This window comes from Poecilia formosa, unplaced genomic scaffold, assembly GCF_000485575.1.
Source record: "Poecilia formosa unplaced genomic scaffold, Poecilia_formosa-5.1.2 Scaffold124, whole genome shotgun sequence".
NCBI classification, from domain to species: domain Eukaryota; kingdom Metazoa; phylum Chordata; class Actinopteri; order Cyprinodontiformes; family Poeciliidae; genus Poecilia; species Poecilia formosa.
This window is the reverse complement of record NW_006800063.1, coordinates 123,165-140,935: the sequence shown is the minus strand read 5'-3', so window position 1 is coordinate 140,935 and position 17,771 is coordinate 123,165. Positions and strand designations below refer to the sequence as shown.

At 39.9% G+C, this 17,771-nt stretch overlaps 3 protein-coding genes across 4 annotated transcripts in view; 2 read left to right on the top strand and 1 right to left on the bottom strand.

Annotated features, from left to right (window-relative positions):
- Positions 1–489: 489 nt before the first annotated feature.
- On the top strand, positions 490–7,534 carry npepl1 (aminopeptidase like 1). The gene is made up of 12 exons (XM_007561188.2): positions 490–721; positions 1,650–1,835; positions 1,928–2,098; positions 2,661–2,750; positions 2,943–3,024; positions 3,825–3,967; positions 4,159–4,236; positions 4,314–4,414; positions 4,498–4,621; positions 4,702–4,878; positions 5,474–5,584; positions 6,683–7,534. The coding sequence occupies exons 1-12, from the start codon at positions 572–574 to the stop codon at positions 6,839–6,841; spliced, it is 1,572 nt and encodes a 523-aa protein (XP_007561250.1). The 5' UTR covers positions 490–571; the 3' UTR covers positions 6,842–7,534.
- Positions 7,535–9,353: 1,819 nt separating this feature from the next.
- ctsz (cathepsin Z) overlaps positions 9,354–17,771 on the top strand; it is a 22,301-nt gene continuing 13,883 nt past the window's right edge. Inside the window, exons 1-6 of one of the 2 annotated variants that reach the window (XM_016676000.1) lie at positions 9,354–9,632; positions 12,105–12,268; positions 12,953–13,132; positions 13,213–13,363; positions 14,303–14,465; positions 15,141–15,286. In XM_016676000.1, coding sequence (XP_016531486.1) covers positions 9,505–9,632; positions 12,105–12,268; positions 12,953–13,132; positions 13,213–13,363; positions 14,303–14,465; positions 15,141–15,266 — 912 coding nt within the window. In that variant the 5' untranslated portion in view covers positions 9,354–9,504 and the 3' untranslated portion in view covers positions 15,267–15,286. Of the gene's footprint in view, positions 9,633–12,104; positions 12,269–12,952; positions 13,133–13,212; positions 13,364–14,302; positions 14,466–15,140; positions 15,747–17,771 lie in introns of those variants that run through there. The other variant, XM_007561186.2, reaches the window with a different exon arrangement.
- nelfcd (negative elongation factor complex member C/D) overlaps positions 16,022–17,771 on the bottom strand; it is an 8,125-nt gene continuing 6,375 nt past the window's right edge. Inside the window, exons 11-15 of the mRNA XM_007561187.2 lie at positions 17,475–17,589; positions 17,304–17,399; positions 17,088–17,228; positions 16,179–16,308; positions 16,022–16,077 (exon numbers count right to left, since the gene is read on the bottom strand). Of these exons, the coding sequence (XP_007561249.1) occupies positions 16,043–16,077; positions 16,179–16,308; positions 17,088–17,228; positions 17,304–17,399; positions 17,475–17,589 (517 nt within the window). The 3' untranslated portion in view covers positions 16,022–16,042. The remainder of the gene's footprint in view (positions 16,078–16,178; positions 16,309–17,087; positions 17,229–17,303; positions 17,400–17,474; positions 17,590–17,771) is intronic.

Here is a 17,771-nt window from a genome sequence, read left to right as displayed (position 1 = left end):
TGTGTTACAAAATATGAACACTTTTAAGGTGCTTTAAATACTTTTTAAGGCCCTACTTTTCATATTCGTCGCTGCTACATATGACGAATGTAACGAAACTGCGAACAGTGTTTTGTCCTCTCTTGGCTGCCATCATCAGTCTTACTACCGTTATTTCAGGTTAAAGTGTAGAGTAGGAGATTGCATGAGCTTCCTTTTTGAACTGTGACAAAACATTATGTAAAGGAGTAGATGAAATGGAGTTTAATGTGAGCTAATTTTAGTTTTGTCAACATTATTTCTGTGGCTCACCGAAGACATAATTCCGATAAATACTCTAAAATGATATTCCACAATATTACCCAAAAAAGGAAAATGAGTTATATGTGTTGCAAGTTTCTTAAAATTATATAGTAAAATTGTAACATTTTGACTACTTTGGCCTGACCAATTAGCCAAGAAAATCCGATTTAGCGTCTTTTTTGTTTGTTTGCTGATGAAAAGTGGAAGTTCCGAGTTCCCTTGAGCGCCTTAAACGTAGCATAGCGCTGACCATCAGCGGATTGCTGCTGGTGGCTCCTCGGTCGCAGACATGGCGAACGTGGTCCTGGAGTTCAAGGTTTCTTCCGGCGACTCGGAGCCCCAGAATCGGCCCGTCCTGATTCTGGGCCAGCAGAACAACCTACAGCAACTCAGCTGGAGCCACATCAAAGGAAAACTGCAGCCCGTCGTTAGCAAAGAGGTGAGGAAGTGCTGTAGCCGGGTGTTTGCTAGTGTTAGCGCCACGCTAATTGAAGATAACGCAGACTAACACGTTGAGAGTTAATAAAGTTCTGCTACAGATGTTTTGGTATTATCTACTGTTAAAGTAGTCCAAGAGACTAACTTTTAAATATGTTCATATTGTTTTAGCATAAAAAAACGATAGTTTTTTTTATTGGTGCTCCGTTACCTGGAAATGACAGGGAAAAAACAAAAAACGGCGTCATTAGCAAACTTAAGTATTAAATTGATACGTATATTTTGGATCGACGATTCTGATTTAACATTTAAGGTTCTATTTTCCGTTTGTTTGTTTTACTGTTCACGTTTTTAAGAGTGGCGAGACTTTTTAAATCTTGTTCATCTTACTGATAAGAGGTTAGGAAAGCCCAGCAATCAGATCCAAGCAAAAAGAGAGGTTAAACTTTGATCCCATCTTAGGTATTGCAGTCTGCTACCTACGTTAATTTCTCCCCTACAGTCTTCAAATCATTTTTTCCAACCTTTCTTTTATTATGTGTCGTGATGGTATGTGTGGGTGTTGCAACAAAACTTTATTTTGAGCAGGAAATAGAATAGGACAGAGGTGAGAGAGTCTTTTACCACAGCAAAAACATAAAAGTAAAACGATGACGAGGTTAAGTTTCTGGAGCATAAACATTCACCCACACACACTTACCTCCCAGTTATTAAGTAACTCCTCTCTTGCATGATATTTATTTCAGGTTTGACATCTATATTTTCACCTTAAGTTATCTTGACTAAATGTAAATATGTATGTTTCCATAAACTCATTGAAAAACTGTTTTAATGTTTTTTTATTGAACGTCTATTAAAATGCAACCAAAAAGCTTTATTTCCTTACAGAGAGACGGAAGTTTCACCTTATTTAATTTAATTTTTTTCAGACCTGGCAGGCAGCTCTCAGCACCTTGAACCCAAACCCCACAGATAGCTGCCCTCTGTACCTGAACCAAGCCGTGGTGGCCGCTCTTCCTTCACGGGTCAGCAGGCACAACAGCCCGGCTTCTGTCCACTTCCTCTCCCGCCTGATCCGGTCCTGCCTTCCTGCAGGGAGCAACCGCTGCATTGTGGTCAGTGTCTATCCTAGTGAAAATGTCAGGATCAGCCCTAGTAAACCTGATTGGTTATTAATCAGCTAACACACACGTCTTGTCCTCTGTAGGTGGTGTGTGAGCGTTCAGATGTGTTCGCCTCTGCTTGTGCCGTTGCCAGGGCCTTCCCCCTCTTCACCCGGCGCTCAGCATCCTCTCGCAGGACTGAGAAAAAGCATGTGACCGTGGAGTTTGTGGTCGTCGATAACGACGGAAGTCTCCTGAATGACGCAGAACTCAAGGTATGACCTTTATCTGCTTCGTTTCCCCTCCTTCAGTCACATAATTTCGTTTTCTAACGCTCACATTAGGGTTGGACGATATGGATGAAAAACTTATTACAATATATGCATAACTGTCACTCCTGATAATTATTAATTAATTTGTTTGAAAAAAAAAACAAACAAACAACAGAAATGACCCTGCCAGCCAGCCAGCACTCAAAACAAATTATTAATAATAATAATTTTTTTTTAAGCAGTTATGAGGCACAGTGGCAAAACCTGAAACTGCTGCTGTTCCAGTTACTCAATGGGTTGTTGCTAGGTAACCACAAGCTACTCAACAGATTGTTGCCAGGCAACCAAAAATGAGTGAGTTAGCTGAAGCCACCAACCTAGCTTAGCTGGCTTTCAGAGGTTGAGCAGCTGAATCATTTCCTCTGCCTACATCTCCCAGAATGCCTTTGGACATTCTATCAGATGTTTTATCTGTTGATATTGATAACTTGTCTATTGCGATATTTATAGTTGATTTGTTGTCCAGCCCCGGTTCACATAAGGTTTTTTTATTTATTAATTTTAGTGTCTCTCCAATGCTGCTGATGGCGTCCGGCTGGCAGCTTGCATTGTGGACACGCCCTGCAGTGAGATGAACACCGACCACTTCCTAGATGCAAGTCATTATTTTTGGAAAACCTTCATATTTTACCTCATAATGTTTTCCCAGATTTTTTTAGAGATTTGGTTTTCTGAAATCCTTTTTTTGATTCCTTAAGCATAAACTGAAGTACAAGCCACATTAGGTGGTTGAAATGAAGTGTTGCCATTCTGACAAGTTTTAATCATTTTACTGTTTTTGTTACAGGAAATAAAGGCTGTAGGAAGTGAACTAGGAATTACTCCAGTCATCATTCGTGGAGAGGAACTGAAACAAAGAGGATTTGGAGGTAGAGCATTTGCATGTTTGTGGCTTTCTGTACTTATAAAAGTTTCTATTGTTGCTCTCAGCTCTGCAAATAGTAAGAAATAGGAGGGTGTTGTAGCACCATTGACTTATTGGTAACAGGGTTGTCCCAATAAAAAATTAAAACTCTATACCAGTACTAAGAAAAATACATGTTTCCACTTGTCAGTTTGTTTTCATTCCTCATGAACCCTTCTAGACCGAACATGCCGCCGACAACCCGGCCAAATTTCCAGGACCGTAATTGTGCCACACTTTGCGCTATCTGAAAAATTCAAACGGTTTCTGAGAGGGGAGTTGCACTTTTCATTCAGTATCTGGTTATTACGCCGTAGCAGGGAGTGAAATTAATCTGAGAGGCGCTCTTAATAGATGGTAAATTGCGAAAATAACTCACTAGATACTGAAAGTTCCAGTTGTTATGGATAAATGGGCAAATATACATTTTCTCACAGGGCATTTAAAGAACTGCGTACAATTAAAACAAGCAAAAAATATCTTCAAATCTTATTTGAAATCTTAATCATTTGAGGTCTAAGATTTGAAACTTAGACCTCAAATGGCCTAAGTTTCAAATCTTAGGCCTCAAAGAGTTAAAAATAATATGTGTGACTCTATCATGATGAAAGGGCTAGAAATAAACTTACTGATATTTTTATGGTTTAATTTTGGAATAAGATTCATTCAGGGCAGAATAACTTTATAAACTGACGTGAATTAGTTTGTTCAAATATCTCATCATTAATAGCAGTTATGTTTTGGTTTTTTTTCCTCCACTCTCAGGTATTTACGGCGTCGGGAAGGCTGCAGAGCATCCTCCTGCGTTAGCGGTGTTGAGCCACACTCCTGACGGGGCGACGCAGACCATCGCATGGGTCGGCAAAGGCATCGTGTACGACACCGGTGGACTCAGCATCAAGGGAAAGGCGAGGAACAAAATGACTTGCATGCACTCTGACAAAAAGATGAAGTAACTTCTAGATATTTAATCACTTTAAATATTAACTGAATGAAGCAGCTCTTTGCTTATCTTGTTTTTGGAGGTTTTGTCATCTTTTCATAAATGTGTTAACTTCATCAGTTGTTTTCAAAACTAAAAATACATGTGTCTTATTAGACTACAATGCCTGGGATGAAGAGAGACTGCGGTGGAGCTGCTGCCATCTTGGGAGCTTTCAAGGCGACCATCAAACAGGTGAGGCAGCTAATAAAACGATTTCATGTCGCCTCTGGACGCGGTTCTGACCAGCCGCTCTCTGTTGCCGTCCTCAGGGCTTTAAGGATAACCTCCACGCGGTTTTCTGCCTGGCAGAGAACTCTGTGGGACCCACCGCCACTCGACCCGATGACATCCACACGCTCTACTCCGGAAAGTGAGACTCTTTCTGAATCATTTCGTTCCTCAGAGTTGCGTTTTCTCCTCCCAGCTGCTGTAAATGGTTTGTCTTGTCTGAAGGACGGTGGAGATCAACAACACGGATGCAGAGGGCAGACTGGTGCTGGCAGACGGAGTGGTGTACGCCTCCAAAGATCTGTCTGCTGACATCATCCTGGATATGGCCACTCTGACGGGAGCTCAGGTGTTTAAACGCACCAGCACAGGAAGCCGTCATGCAGGTATTGTCTTCGTATTTACTTCTGCTCTTTGTTTTCTGTTCAGGGAATCTCCACAGGGAAGTACCACGCCGCTGTCATGACCAACAGCGAGCAGTGGGAGGGCGCGTGTGTGCGTGCGGGTCGCAGCAGCGGCGATCTGGCCCACCCTCTGGTCTACTGTCCCGAGCTGCACTTCAGCGAGTTCACCTCGGCTGTGGCCGACATGAAAAACTCTGTGGCTGTAAGTGGCAAACTACCGAGTCCTGAACGTCTCTTTACTCCAAGCATGAAAACTGAACTTGGAGGGAAACGATTGTTGCTGCAGCCGTGACACATGCTTTGGTTGTCTGAATTTATATTCGCCTGCTTATAAAGGTTTTTTTTGTTTGTTTGTTTTATAGAAAAAAGTTTTACCTGGTAGTTTTAGTATTTTTTATACACGTGTGTAATACATTTTTCCCCCCTTTACAGATTTTTATTCTATTTTGGCTTTTTTTTGTTGTTGCATTTAAATGTCTCTGATTATTGAACTAAAGACAAAAAGAAGTTTTCAAATCATGATTTTATGTATCAGGAGATAAAAATCTATCTAAACCAGCCTGGCCCTATTTAAAAAAGTGCTTGTGATAACTGGTTGTGTCTTTTACTTTGGAGGAATTTCGGCTCCTCTTCTTGCCAGAGTACAATTTAATGAACACTTTTGGGCTTTTCAGAAATGTAGCTGGTTAATTAATGATTTAAGGCAGCTGCTAAATGCTGTTCCACACAGGCTGGTTTGGAGAGAGTGAATTTAGATTAGTTGCAGTAATGGTTATTTTATTTACTTTGTTTTTCAGGACCGTGAGAATGCCCAGAGCTCCTGTGCCGGCCTTTTTATCGGCTCCCACTTGGGCTTCGATTGGCCTGGCATCTGGGTCCATGTCGACATCGCTTCTCCAGTTCATGCAGTGAGTAACTGTTTAACTTTACGGCTCACAGCTGCTCTCTGCTGCATCAGAATGGTTTTAAAGTCTCAGAAAACATTTGTTCTTATGGTGGTAAACATCAGGTCCTCAAATATCTTATAGAGATGGACATTTATTGTAATGTTTATTTATTGTGATAAACTTCTTGTCATGATAACTATTTTGGTTTATCGTCACAATAAATTCCCATTAATGACACTCCAAAACTGTCCGTATTGTTGGGATTGTTTTACTATTTATTTCTCACCGTTTCTTCTGAAAACATCAATAATAGGGTTGTGCAATTTTATTGATTCTGCAGTATCTATTGATATTTTTTTCTCAAACTATCGATTTTTCATCAGCGAGTGTTGATACATTAAATCCTACTTTGAGTTTTATGTCAAATCCACATGAATTAAATGACAGCTATCACACACGACATTTTAACCCAGTTGCACATGTAGATTAAAAATGACATGTGATGAAACAACCAGTTACAATTAATTAAATAATGAAATAGATAAGTTACATTATCTAATATAAGTGAATCAGACAAAAAAAAGTTCATTTTCTGCATAACCAGATACACAAAGCCACACAATTAGCATTTAAACAAAGCAAATGTATAACAAAAACATTTATTAATTCAACCAAAGTCTATGAAACACACAAAATGTCACCAAAATCCCTCTGTCCCTCTAAAATCTTTTAGAAAATCTTAAATATGTATTGAATCGTATTGAATAGTATTGTTTGCTGAATATTGTGATTTATATCGTATCATGAGCAGAATATTACGTATTGTACCGCGAGATTAGTGTATCCCTGCAGCTCTAATCAATAAATTTGAAAATATGATTAAATGCATTTACGATTTGCAGTTTAACGATATAAATCACACTTCCTTCTGTGACTGTTGTCCTAATTTATAAATGAAAATGTTTATCTAAAGCAGTGTTTGTGCTTAATGTGACATTCAATCAGATCCATACAGTTGCCTAAAAAATATGTAATTAGTTCTTGTCACTTTCATCAGACGGTTAAAGGTAAACTTAGCAGGCCAGTCGCTGGTGTTTCATGCGGTTCCTGTCTTTGCAGGGCGAGCGTGCCACTGGGTTCGGCGTCGCTCTGCTCATGGCGCTGTTTGGCCAGGCGTCTGAAGACTCCATGCTGAACCAGGTGTCTCCTCTGGGAGCGCCAACCAACAAGCCTGAAGACCAGATGGAGCGCGACTGCAAGAGACGAAGGCTGGTGTAGAGCCAGCGGCTCACTCCTCGACCTCCGAGTCGACCCCTCTCGCCCCGGCTGCTGAGGCTCCTCCAGTTTGTCGAAAACATTTTAAAGTGGTGTTTGATTACATTTAATGTGACTCAATGGCAGCCGATCAGTAAAATCAGATGTGGTATAAATGACGATGATCGAACACTGACCTTCTTCACTTTGCCTGCTTACTGATCAGCTCCATTTCTTCTATCCTTTTTGTTTTAGATTAGTATGTGAAAGTTTAAATATTACCTTAGAAATGAAAAGAAACTGTTATTTTTGTCTTATTAATCAGGTGTATTGTGATTATTTTTGACAGATTTTAACACATACCTCGCAGATTTTCTTAAAAATAACCACCTTTTATCAGCAGGAATCTTTTTAACGGTATTCTTTTATGCCAACGAAGGAGTATGCCATTATGTCTTACACATTGTGTTTTCTAGTGGATCAAATAAATCTGGCAGGAACCACTGCACTTTGGACCAGTGACTCTACATGAAGCACTACGTTCTCACTGCAGGTTTTAACAGTTTGAAAAATCGTTTAGAAAAAAAAACATGTATAATGTTGTATTAGTAGCAGAGTCCTGCACAACGGTGTCTTTCCACATGTCTGACAATCATGATGTCCCTCATTAAAGGCAATGCCATCTGAAAAAATAAATAACTAGTATGTGAACTTTAAGATGTTTTTTTGCATTTGTTCCAGGTTGTTTTTGTTCCAAAATCACTAATACATTTGTGTCGAAGCTTTATCGTGTGAAGACAAAGGTCTTCAATTGAATACCTTTGTCTTCAATCATGTGAAGACAAAGGTATTCACATGATTGAAGACCTTTGAACGCCAGCTGGTCAGGCGATGGCAGCATAAAACAAAGATGCAAGTCAGCACAAATACAGGTTTAGTTTTTATAGCTACTTCCCAACATATGGAAAGAAAAAAGTATTATTCAGTGGTTTGTCCTCCTGTCTTCCTCATTTTAAAAAGCGACAAAGGGAAACGGGTTTGTATGTCAGACATTTACGCCAAGAAAACAGGAAGCTGTGAAACACTGATTGCGTTTCTGAAACACCAGTCAGACTAAAAAGTCTAAATTTAAAAAGTGTTTCAATTGAACTTGTTTTACATGAAATTAGAAGAAGGGGATGTGATACTGGGGGGTTTTGTCAGGTTTTCTTTTTCAACAGGTTTTTTTCCCATTTTTTTTAATTCAATGGATAAAAGTATTTTCCTTTACTATAATTATTTCTAAAATTATTTTAAATCTTTACAAAAACACATTTTCCTGTTCTTGTATAACTTGTCCACCTACTGTAGAGACTGACGTCTTCTGGGCTGCAGGGGGCGCTGCTGAAGACCTCTGATTCTATGTTGCCATCATCAGCCATCTTCTAAGCTGCGGAAGCAGCAGCAGCTTATCCACCGTTGAGAGGAAGCTGTGAGAAAAGGTCATCAGCTCTGGACAGATAACATCACTGATGGACAAAGTCTCCCACTCCATGCATGAAGCTGTGGCTGAACTGGAGAGATCCTTGGCTGCACTAAGAAGCGTTACTGCAGATCCTTCCTCCCAGCTACATCCAACAAACTCCTTGCTGATACATGCAGTTTTTTTTCCATAGTCTTGCAAGCAACCTGATTGTTTTAATGCACAAACACACCAACAAAATTTGTATTTTTTTAAACGATTCTACTCGGTTGCTTATTTCTCTGAACTTGAATTTTTAATAAGTACGTTTTTAAAGGTGTCATTTTGACCATTCTGTATGTGATTTATTGGTATTTTTTTATCTTTGCATGCTTACAATATTTCTATTCTATTTTTACTTTACAACCAGATCTTCTGTAAGTCTGTTCTTAAGAGCTTCACTATTCTGCGTCCTGATGTGCATAAATGGGAAGAAATAACAATTAGAGCAGAAAATAACATGGATTAAGTTGTTAATGTGCTGACTACAGTACACAACTCAAAATCACAAAATATGCTCCATCATTACCATCCATGTTTACTTCTGCAAACACTGAGCACGTTCACCATGTGACCCTTCTCTGCCCTCTACTGCGCATGCCTGCCTGACAGTTCAAACAGATCACATATAAGTCACATATATTTGGAAATGAACGACAATGCAAAAAAAAAAAAGCAGATTTCACAAAAAATGAGAATTGAGCATTAAGGTCTGCAGTGTGAATGTAGTCTTAGAAAAGCATAGCCTCTTCAGTCAGAGGCTTCTTCAAATCTGCTGTAAAACAGACTGCTACAGGAGATCACAACCATCACCATCTACTCTTTGAAGAGTTTTGAATTAATATGAAGAGTGCAGTTTTTCCCTGTCCATTTCACCACCTGATCTGTTCATTTCATACCCATTTTATCTTTCTGAGCAGTTATTGTTGATGCCAGTCAATGTTTTATTTCTACGTTTTGTGCTCTCCATGAATGTGCCCAGTCATCTTGTTTTTGTGCAACTCGTGATCTGCAGGTTGGACATGTGGCCCGCCTCGGTCAGGTCATGTGACCCAAATCTCGGAACACCGGCTGATGATCACCGCAGACTTTCCCCACCAACCCACCAGTGTCCAGCTCGTCTCCGCTGCAGCAGGGTCCATTTAACCTGTCCTCTCCGTCCCAGTGAGACAGAAAGGTGCCGTACATGGCTCGGACTGCAGCGGTTTGCGTCCTGCTCTCGGTCGTCCTCTCGACTGTGTCCGCCGGAGTGTTTTTCAACCAGAATGAGCCGTGTTATGTCCGCACACCAAGGAAAAACAACTTTGGTTTGAGGTAAAGTGTCGCTGCTTTTTCACTAGCATTTATCTATAAAAGTTAGCATAATTAAAGTCGGTTTTAAAAAAATATATATTTTTTTTCCCTTACTTATCCAACACCGTCGGTTGCGGTTAGCTTCAGTATGAGCCGCTAGCTAATCTGATCGGAGACAGCAGCAGCTCTGTAACTTCTTTATACGGATTAACTTCACTTTAAAATACGTTATTGTTTTTAAGTGGACAAAATTCACATGAAGAGACTTAAAATGAGGTCCTGCTGAGTTCGTGTGTGAAGTGTGTGTGTGTGTGGGGGGGGTTTAGTTTCGTTTTCCTCATGGTTTTGTGCCAGTTTGAGTGAACAGATACAGTAAACTGACATGATCGTCAACATTTAACCACAGATCACGAGGTTCGGTCCAGTTTAGATTGAGGAAGTTACTGGACTACAGCTGCATAATCTGGTGCAAAGAGGAAACCTGGCTGTAAACTTTATGGGAGGTATTTTCCCCAGGTGTTTCTCTGTAAGTTGGAATTTCATCAAAAAGTTCTTTGGATTTTAGTGATTCAATTCACAAAGAAAACACAAAGATTCATTAAACCCCGATGAACATATTTAAAATGTTTGCTTCTGCAAATTTTGATTGACTTATTTCTATTGAATTTCTTATAGAGTGGAGGGTAAGCCACAAAATATCTATGCAAATTAGGCTGGATGGAAAATTGAGTGGAAGGAAAACCTGGGAGTGTATGCATGGGGGATAGCCGTAAATTTGACAGAAATTTGACGCAAAGCTCATGTTCAAAATTTGTGGACTGCAGCTGGAGTCCGAGGTTCAACACCACCACACTTAGATTCATCCATGAAATGGACAAAAGCAACTTACTTGGACTGGACCATTGCCCAGATGTCAAAAGTTCACTTTTTAAAGTAAATCCTGCAATTTAGTTTTGAAATAAAGCCTTCAGTGTCTGGAGGATGAGTGGAGAGCCGCAGAGTCGAAGTTATTTTAGGTTCAGAAAGTTGTTCACAGAGATGATTTGGGGAGTGTTCCTATCTGAATGTGTTGGTCCACTGTGTTTTATAAAGTTATACGATTCTCAGTCAGCTCAACCATCTACCTGGAAATTTCAGAGCTCTTCATTTGTATCACGACATTTCCAAAAACTTTCTAGCTGCTGTCATTTCACAAAAAAGCAACAATTCGTCCTAAAGCCTCTTAAGGCAGTGGGCTCATTAACAGACACTCATCGCTTGGCAATAAGGTCTTAAAGCCACATTGCCTTAATAATATGAATTGATGGTGCTTTTAGTTTCACATCATAACTCAGGGGCAGCAGGATGGAAAAAAAAAAAGAAAGTTGTTAGGTTCTCTCTAACACGTTTGAGTTATTTTCCTGTGAACGCGGAGGAAAGTTCACAGTTAGCACTTTGTGGTATCAGATTAAACATTCCTATTGATCGCTATTCTAAGCAGTCGAAACCTGAGCTTAATGATTAAACTTTAAAGTTTAATTATTAGTTTCTCAATCATGAAATTAGTTCAACTGTTAAAAATGGCAAAAAAATACCCTGTTATCAGGGTTTCCCCCAGTGTATTATAAGCCTAGCGGGCCACCAGGCTTTCCTATGCCCCCACCAGGCTAAGGATTCCTTAATTATTTAAGTTTTTTAATTTATTATTTGCATTTTTAAGATTCTATAGTTGGTGTTCAGTTATTAATCTTTCAAACTTCCAACAAGACATAATTATGAAATTATATTTTCAAATTTTGTGTCAACTTTTTAACTCAAAAACACGACGAGTCACTGGATGAATGACCGCCCTAACACCTTGATTTTTGCATTTAAGGTATTTTGCATCAAAACCTTCTTAAATTTGCACACATTAAAACACCTACTGCATTACTTTACACCAATTACAGATTATTTATAATTGAATAAGAACTTTTGCATAACCTGTATGCAAAAATGGATTATCCTTTTGTCCTTGTGTTTTGTTCGGTACAGTACTCATGCAGGAAGCAGTTTAGGATTGAAATGCCACATGTTACTGGAGCTGGCTGTTATCTCCTCAGTGTTTCTGTTTCCTGAAATGAATATTGGTGCAAACTGGTCATTTTAGCTCTGCAGATCCACCTGTCTGGTTCCTTTTACTTGTGTGTGTGTGTGTGTGTGTGTGTGTGTGTGTGCTTAGCATGCTTGAGCAGCAGAGACTGTTATCCCTCTGCAGCTTGTACGTGTTTGAGTTATTTTCAAATCAAAGAAGTGAAACAGAAGTGTGAAAAGTAACCTTGACATGTTAACTGAGAACGTAGCTCACTTGCAATGACTGAAGTATGATTGTAGTAGCTGATTAAAAATGGAGCCTTTGTGGATTTAAATGTTCTCTTAGTACAAAGTTGTAATTTTGCTCAATTCCTGCATAAATTGTATAAGATAAATTGGTAAAAATGAGCAGAAAGTTGATGGGTTCCCCTCCGTTTCCAGAACCGGTCCTCGGCCCCATGAGTACCTGAACATCTCTGACCTGCCCAAGGTGTGGGACTGGAGGAACGTCAACGGAACCAACTTCGTCAGCACGACTCGCAACCAGCACATCCCGCAGTACTGCGGCTCCTGCTGGGCGCATGGCAGCACCAGCGCCATGGCAGGTATGAGTCAACACGCTCCAGCTATCACGCGCTTCTAGACGCCAAGTGGTTATGGCGTCATCATCACAAGGCTGGAATGTATTTTTACATGTATGTGGTCGTTTCATTTCCTTAGAGACGGGCCTGTCAGGAACAGAAACCCATTATGGTTATTGTTCCTGCTGCTTTTGAAAGCTGCAGAATGTAACTTCTATAAAAATGTTTTTTTTAACATATTTGTTAAAACTATGTTACGACAGTATAATGTAAAAAATCAGCTCTTCTCCCAGTACTAACTACAGAAACAGACCACTCTGTTGGAAACAATCACTCTCACCCCAGCTTGCTCGCTCTTTGCTAAGCCACAGCTGGTTTACCACAACATAGCCTGCCACCAATGCTAAGGCTAATTAGCATAGCCACCAATGATGACTGCAATGGTAAGTTGTTTTTACATCATTAGCACTTTGAGCAGAATACACAGGGATGATTGACAGCACTAAGACCCTACCCCTGGCTCTGATTGGTTGGTTTTGACCACGAGTGGTGGATTTTTGCAGACCACTTGGCACTTGTCTTTTTCCACAGATTATCTCTCATGCCATGCCATCACAAATATGTTGACGGTTTTCATAGATATGGAAAAAATACATTTTAGTAAAAGTAACATCCTGCAGCTTTAACGCATAAATTCCCCCCCATTAGATCGCATCAACATCCAGAGAAAAGGAGCGTGGCCTTCTGCCTACCTCTCTGTGCAGCATGTGATCGACTGCGGCGACGCAGGCTCTTGCCACGGCGGCGATCACAGCGGAGTTTGGGAGTATGCGAACTCCCACGGCATCCCAGATGAAACCTGCAACAACTACCAGGCTAAAGATCAGGGTAAGACTGCCACTGCATGTGGAGCGACGGCTAGGTGTACGCATCCAGACATCAACATGTTCTCTGTGTGACCCCGAAAGATTGCAAGCCCTTCAACGAGTGCGGCACCTGCACCACCTTCGGAGTGTGCAACATCGTGAAGAACTACACCATGTGGAAGGTCGGAGACTACGGCTCCGTCAGCGGGAGAGAGAAGATGATGGCCGAGATTTATGCCAGAGGACCAATCAGGTTGGTTCAGGGTAAAATTCAATGGCGAATATAATTAGGCCTGTTCCAATAATCAATAAATAAATTAATCACATGGTAAAATTATCTCAATAATTTTCATTTTTTGTCTCTTTCTACCAAAAACTGGATGATAAAAGTCTTGAGTCTCATGCTTTGGTCTCAACTAGCCCCCCTTTTTTAAGTACAATTTTGTTTAGAGACTTAAATGTCCATTTTACTTGTTTTGTGGTTTGCTTTTGTTATTTTGGATATTTAAAATGTCTTCCAGTCACAGCGTTAAAAGTTTATTGATCTTTGAGAATGTGTTCTTGCATTATTATGCCACTTCTACTGTATTACTGAATCGTCTCAAATAACAATATTATCGTTTATCGCAATAATTTCTAGGCCGAATCATGGTGCTGATTTCAGTGCAGAAAATCAATCAGCTTGTATCGTTTTTCTTTCAACAATTACACCCTACTTTGTGTTTTTATGCACTTGGTTCACCTACAATCTGCTCAGGTTTGCAGTCATGTTTCTGCTTTTCATTAAGTTTAAATCTGAGAGTTAGCAAGAACCACAGATGGCTGTTGAATAATCCAAGCGATGGAATTGAACAAGAGAACCTGTTAAAAACCCAAAAAACAACTTAAGATCCCTTTAAAACAAAATGGTTTGAAGAATATTCTTTCAGTAATCCTATAAACTATGAAACATTTGCATAATACTGTATCTATAGCTGACTGCAATAGCATTGTGCAACATAGATCAACAAAACATTTCCATAGATATAGATGCCATTGATAAGATCTCTTATATGTTGATGAAGAACATGATCAGGAAATCACCCATATCTTCCTGTTTTGTTTTTGTATCCTACTTTTTGTTCTTGTTCCACTTCATATGTGTCTTAAAGCAGAAAGAGGAAGTGACCTGATGTGTTTTCATGTTCTTCAGCTGTGGGATTATGGCCACACCCAAGCTGGACGCGTACACCGGAGGCATCTACTCCGAGTACCAGGACTACGCGTCCATCAACCACATTGTGTCGGTGGCGGGATGGGGCGTCGAGGACGGGGTCGAATATTGGGTCGTTCGCAACTCCTGGGGCGAGCCATGGGTGAGTCCTCAGCAGAGGAGATTCATTTTTCTCCATTATTGTTAAATTTGATGTAAATCTAAGCTACTGTGAGCTGCAGCTGCTCATGTATCATTTCTTTCTTCTTGAATGCTGGTAATTTAAACTTGATTCACTTCTTAGGGAATAGCTTGCAAAGCCATAAGCAGTTTTAAAGAGGAGAAAGAAATTTATACAGGAAAATCAGAGATTTAAAGTCCGACTCGGGTCATTATTTGTTTTAGAACAAAGTTGTATCTAAAATCGTAAATGTAGTGTTTTGTGTTACTTGTTGAAGTTTGAAAATATCCCAAATTGCACTAATTTAGATTGTAGTCTTTATCCCATTACTGCTTCTATCTTATTTGAACAATTATATGAAAATGAAAAAAAAATGTTCTGGTTATCAAGCACTAAAATAGATTCTTTTTCTTTTTTTTTCTAATTTGGCAAATGCCAAAAGTAGATGTGAATCATAACTCTGACCTCTAGATGGTGACAAAGTGCGTTTGCATTGAATGCACACACCAGCTTGGCTGTTACGGTTTTATGTGAATTTTTAATGCTGGTTACAGCCAGCTTTAATTTTTAATTAAAATTGAGAGATCAGCGGTTATTTTAAGTAAATAAGAATTTTTTATCAGTCATTCATTCTCGGTATCTTTTTCCTCTCCTCAGGGTGAGAAGGGTTGGCTCAGGATTGTGACCAGCGCTTACAAAGGAGGAAGTGGCAGCCAATACAACCTGGCGCTAGAGGAGGACTGCATGTACGGAGATCCCATCGTCCCCAAAGATTACCTCTAGACGACCTCCCTCCGGAGGTCGTCTAGAGGTATGTCTTCCTATCATAGTGGTGAAGGGAAAATTTTTATATGCTTGTATACAAACAAAAAGGGATTTTTTTTTTTTTTTACATTTTTAAAAAAAAATGATGCTAAGGTCTGAAGATTTGCTGTAGTGGAGATTTTCTGCAGGCTGAAATTCTGAGACTTAAATGATTTTTAATTGGAGGGTTTGAAGCATCTGTTCTCTGGAGAAATTTTGATGCTTGAACAGCCATTTATCTGTGCATGATAAAGACGAAACCTTTTTATTTGTGATGAAACCAAAGCAAAGCAGCACTGAATGTCTTTTTCTGATTACTGCACTACAGGGAATGCAACTTTTAATGTGCCTTATTAGGACTTGATGTCAAACTAGGAATTATGCTACTTTATGTTGAGCAGTTCATCACACCAATGTTCTTTGTTTCAAACAGTATCAATAAACACTGATGATAATTCAGTCTGTGGGAATTATTGCTTTGCACAGGTTTTTCCAGCTTAAGTGGGAGATTTTCTATATTTGGGTTTTTAGTGGAAAAAATAAATGGATCATAAAAATACTCAAGCATTTTATTGTGAAAAAGCATGAAGCTAGATTAAAAAAAAAAGGAAAATAAAAGATACGTGGAGGAAAAAAAACCACTGAGATGCGTCTTCAGAGATATCCGTTTGTACCTCCTCAAAGTCCAAGATGAGATCAGGCTGAACCCTAGATTCTCGCAGAAAGCGTCTCCTTCAGGTTTTCCAGTGTCGTTTTCAGTTAATCATAATGAAGTTTGACTTACAATGAGCTGAAAAAAATAAGAAGTCATCCACGCGTCAGGCTTCTGGAAGCTAAAACAGAAAAGGCCTACTTTACTTCTGGGACTCATTTTCATCTGTCGGCTCCTACCAATGAACTCGGCGACCGGGTCGTGTTCTCCCTCTGTGCGGATCGTTCCTGCGATGCTGTCGTTCTCCAGGATGGGCAAGAAGAGCTGCACGAAGACCGACGTGTACGGAGGAGCGATCACATCCAGCACCTTCAAGAGAAACGCTCCAGGATGAACTTCGTATTGAAAAACACAGATCTCCTTTTTCTTATAGAGTCATGAAAAAAATATTGCTACTCACTGAGTTTTTAGCATTTATTGTATTACTGTCATTTTTATTTCTAGTTTATAATGTTCAATAAATATCAAAATACAACAACTGCTAGAAAAAAGAATAAATTTAGCAGATGAATACAAATGCACTCTGCATTTTCAAGTTTATAAAAATAAAACATCTGGTCTGATTAAGTGGGATTAGTGAGGAGTATTAATGCCAGACTAACAAGAAAATAAATTATGAGGAAGTCATATTACCAGAATAAAGTTGTAACAATATGAGACAAAAAGCTGACTCACAGCTGTGGTAAACTGAAGAATACTGAACATCTTGTGAAGGGATTAGTTTTACTAATTTGGAAATAATCTGTTAACACACCAGCATCAGATTATCAGTAGCAGGATTTTGAAATGATTGTGCAAGTAATATTATGACATAATTACAACTTTATTGTCATTATTTTGACTTTATTCTTATAGTTGTTTTTCTTGGCCTGGCCCTAATCCTCCGTTGTAGATTAATGCAGACCACAAAATAAAGGAAATCTAAACAGGTTTCTCAAAATATGAAATGTAAAAAGTTAAAAGAGTGTTGATACTATTGCAAAGCACTGTATCCTTTTAGATGATTCACAGAATCTGACCAAAGTATTAATGCAGTGCAGTAGCAGCGGTGCATTTCTTCCTGTTTCAACCCAGGCTCAACATGTTACCTCGGTGACGAAGTATCGAATGAGGGAGATGTCCGTGTTGAGTTTCTCCAGACATTTGCGGATGTAGCTGACGACCGGCAGGACGTAGCCGCGGCTCAGCAGGTGAACCATTCGGTCCAGCAGAGTCTTCTTCAGCTCCAGCTGCAAATGAAGTAAAAAAATATATCACTGAGGATTCAGAGAAGCAAAGAGCGGGACAAAGTCCGAGATGCCCACCTGCTCCATGACGTCCAGCTGAGAGTGCTCCGTCTCAAAGAGCTTGATGAGCAGCTGCAGGACCTGCGGGTGCAGCAGCTGGTGGCACGTGCAGATCTGAGCCCAACAACATTAGCTGCTTAGACTTCATCTTTGAGGAGCCAACACTTCCACCTGTTAACGCCGTCATACCTCGTCCAGCAGGGCTAAGTGGACCGGGGTGTGGTCCGTTTGCAGCTGGAAGTAGCGGGGCTCTGAGACGGTCCAGTCCACCCACTTTAAAACCCCCATGGCAACCACTGGAAACCTGCACACAGGAATCATCACCAGTAGAACCAGAGAGAGGCAGGAGGCGAGGTTCATGTGACACTAGCGAAAAACCCAGACTGACATGTGGGCCAGAGGAGGATTAAATTTAATATAAATAAATGTAAATAGTAGAGATGTGCCGATCAGGTTTTTTCCTTCCGATTCCGATCACCCATGAGG

Coding starts and splice junctions, on each gene's coding strand:
- npepl1 (XM_007561188.2), top strand. CDS start 572: ATGGCGAACGTGGTCCTGGAGTTCAAGGTTTCTTCCGGCGACTCGGAG. Junction 722..1,649: donor AGCCCGTCGTTAGCAAAGAG/GTGAGGAAGTGC, acceptor AATTTTTTTCAG/ACCTGGCAGGCAGCTCTCAG. Junction 4,622..4,701: donor CCACTCTGACGGGAGCTCAG/GTGTTTAAACGC, acceptor TTTTCTGTTCAG/GGAATCTCCACAGGGAAGTA.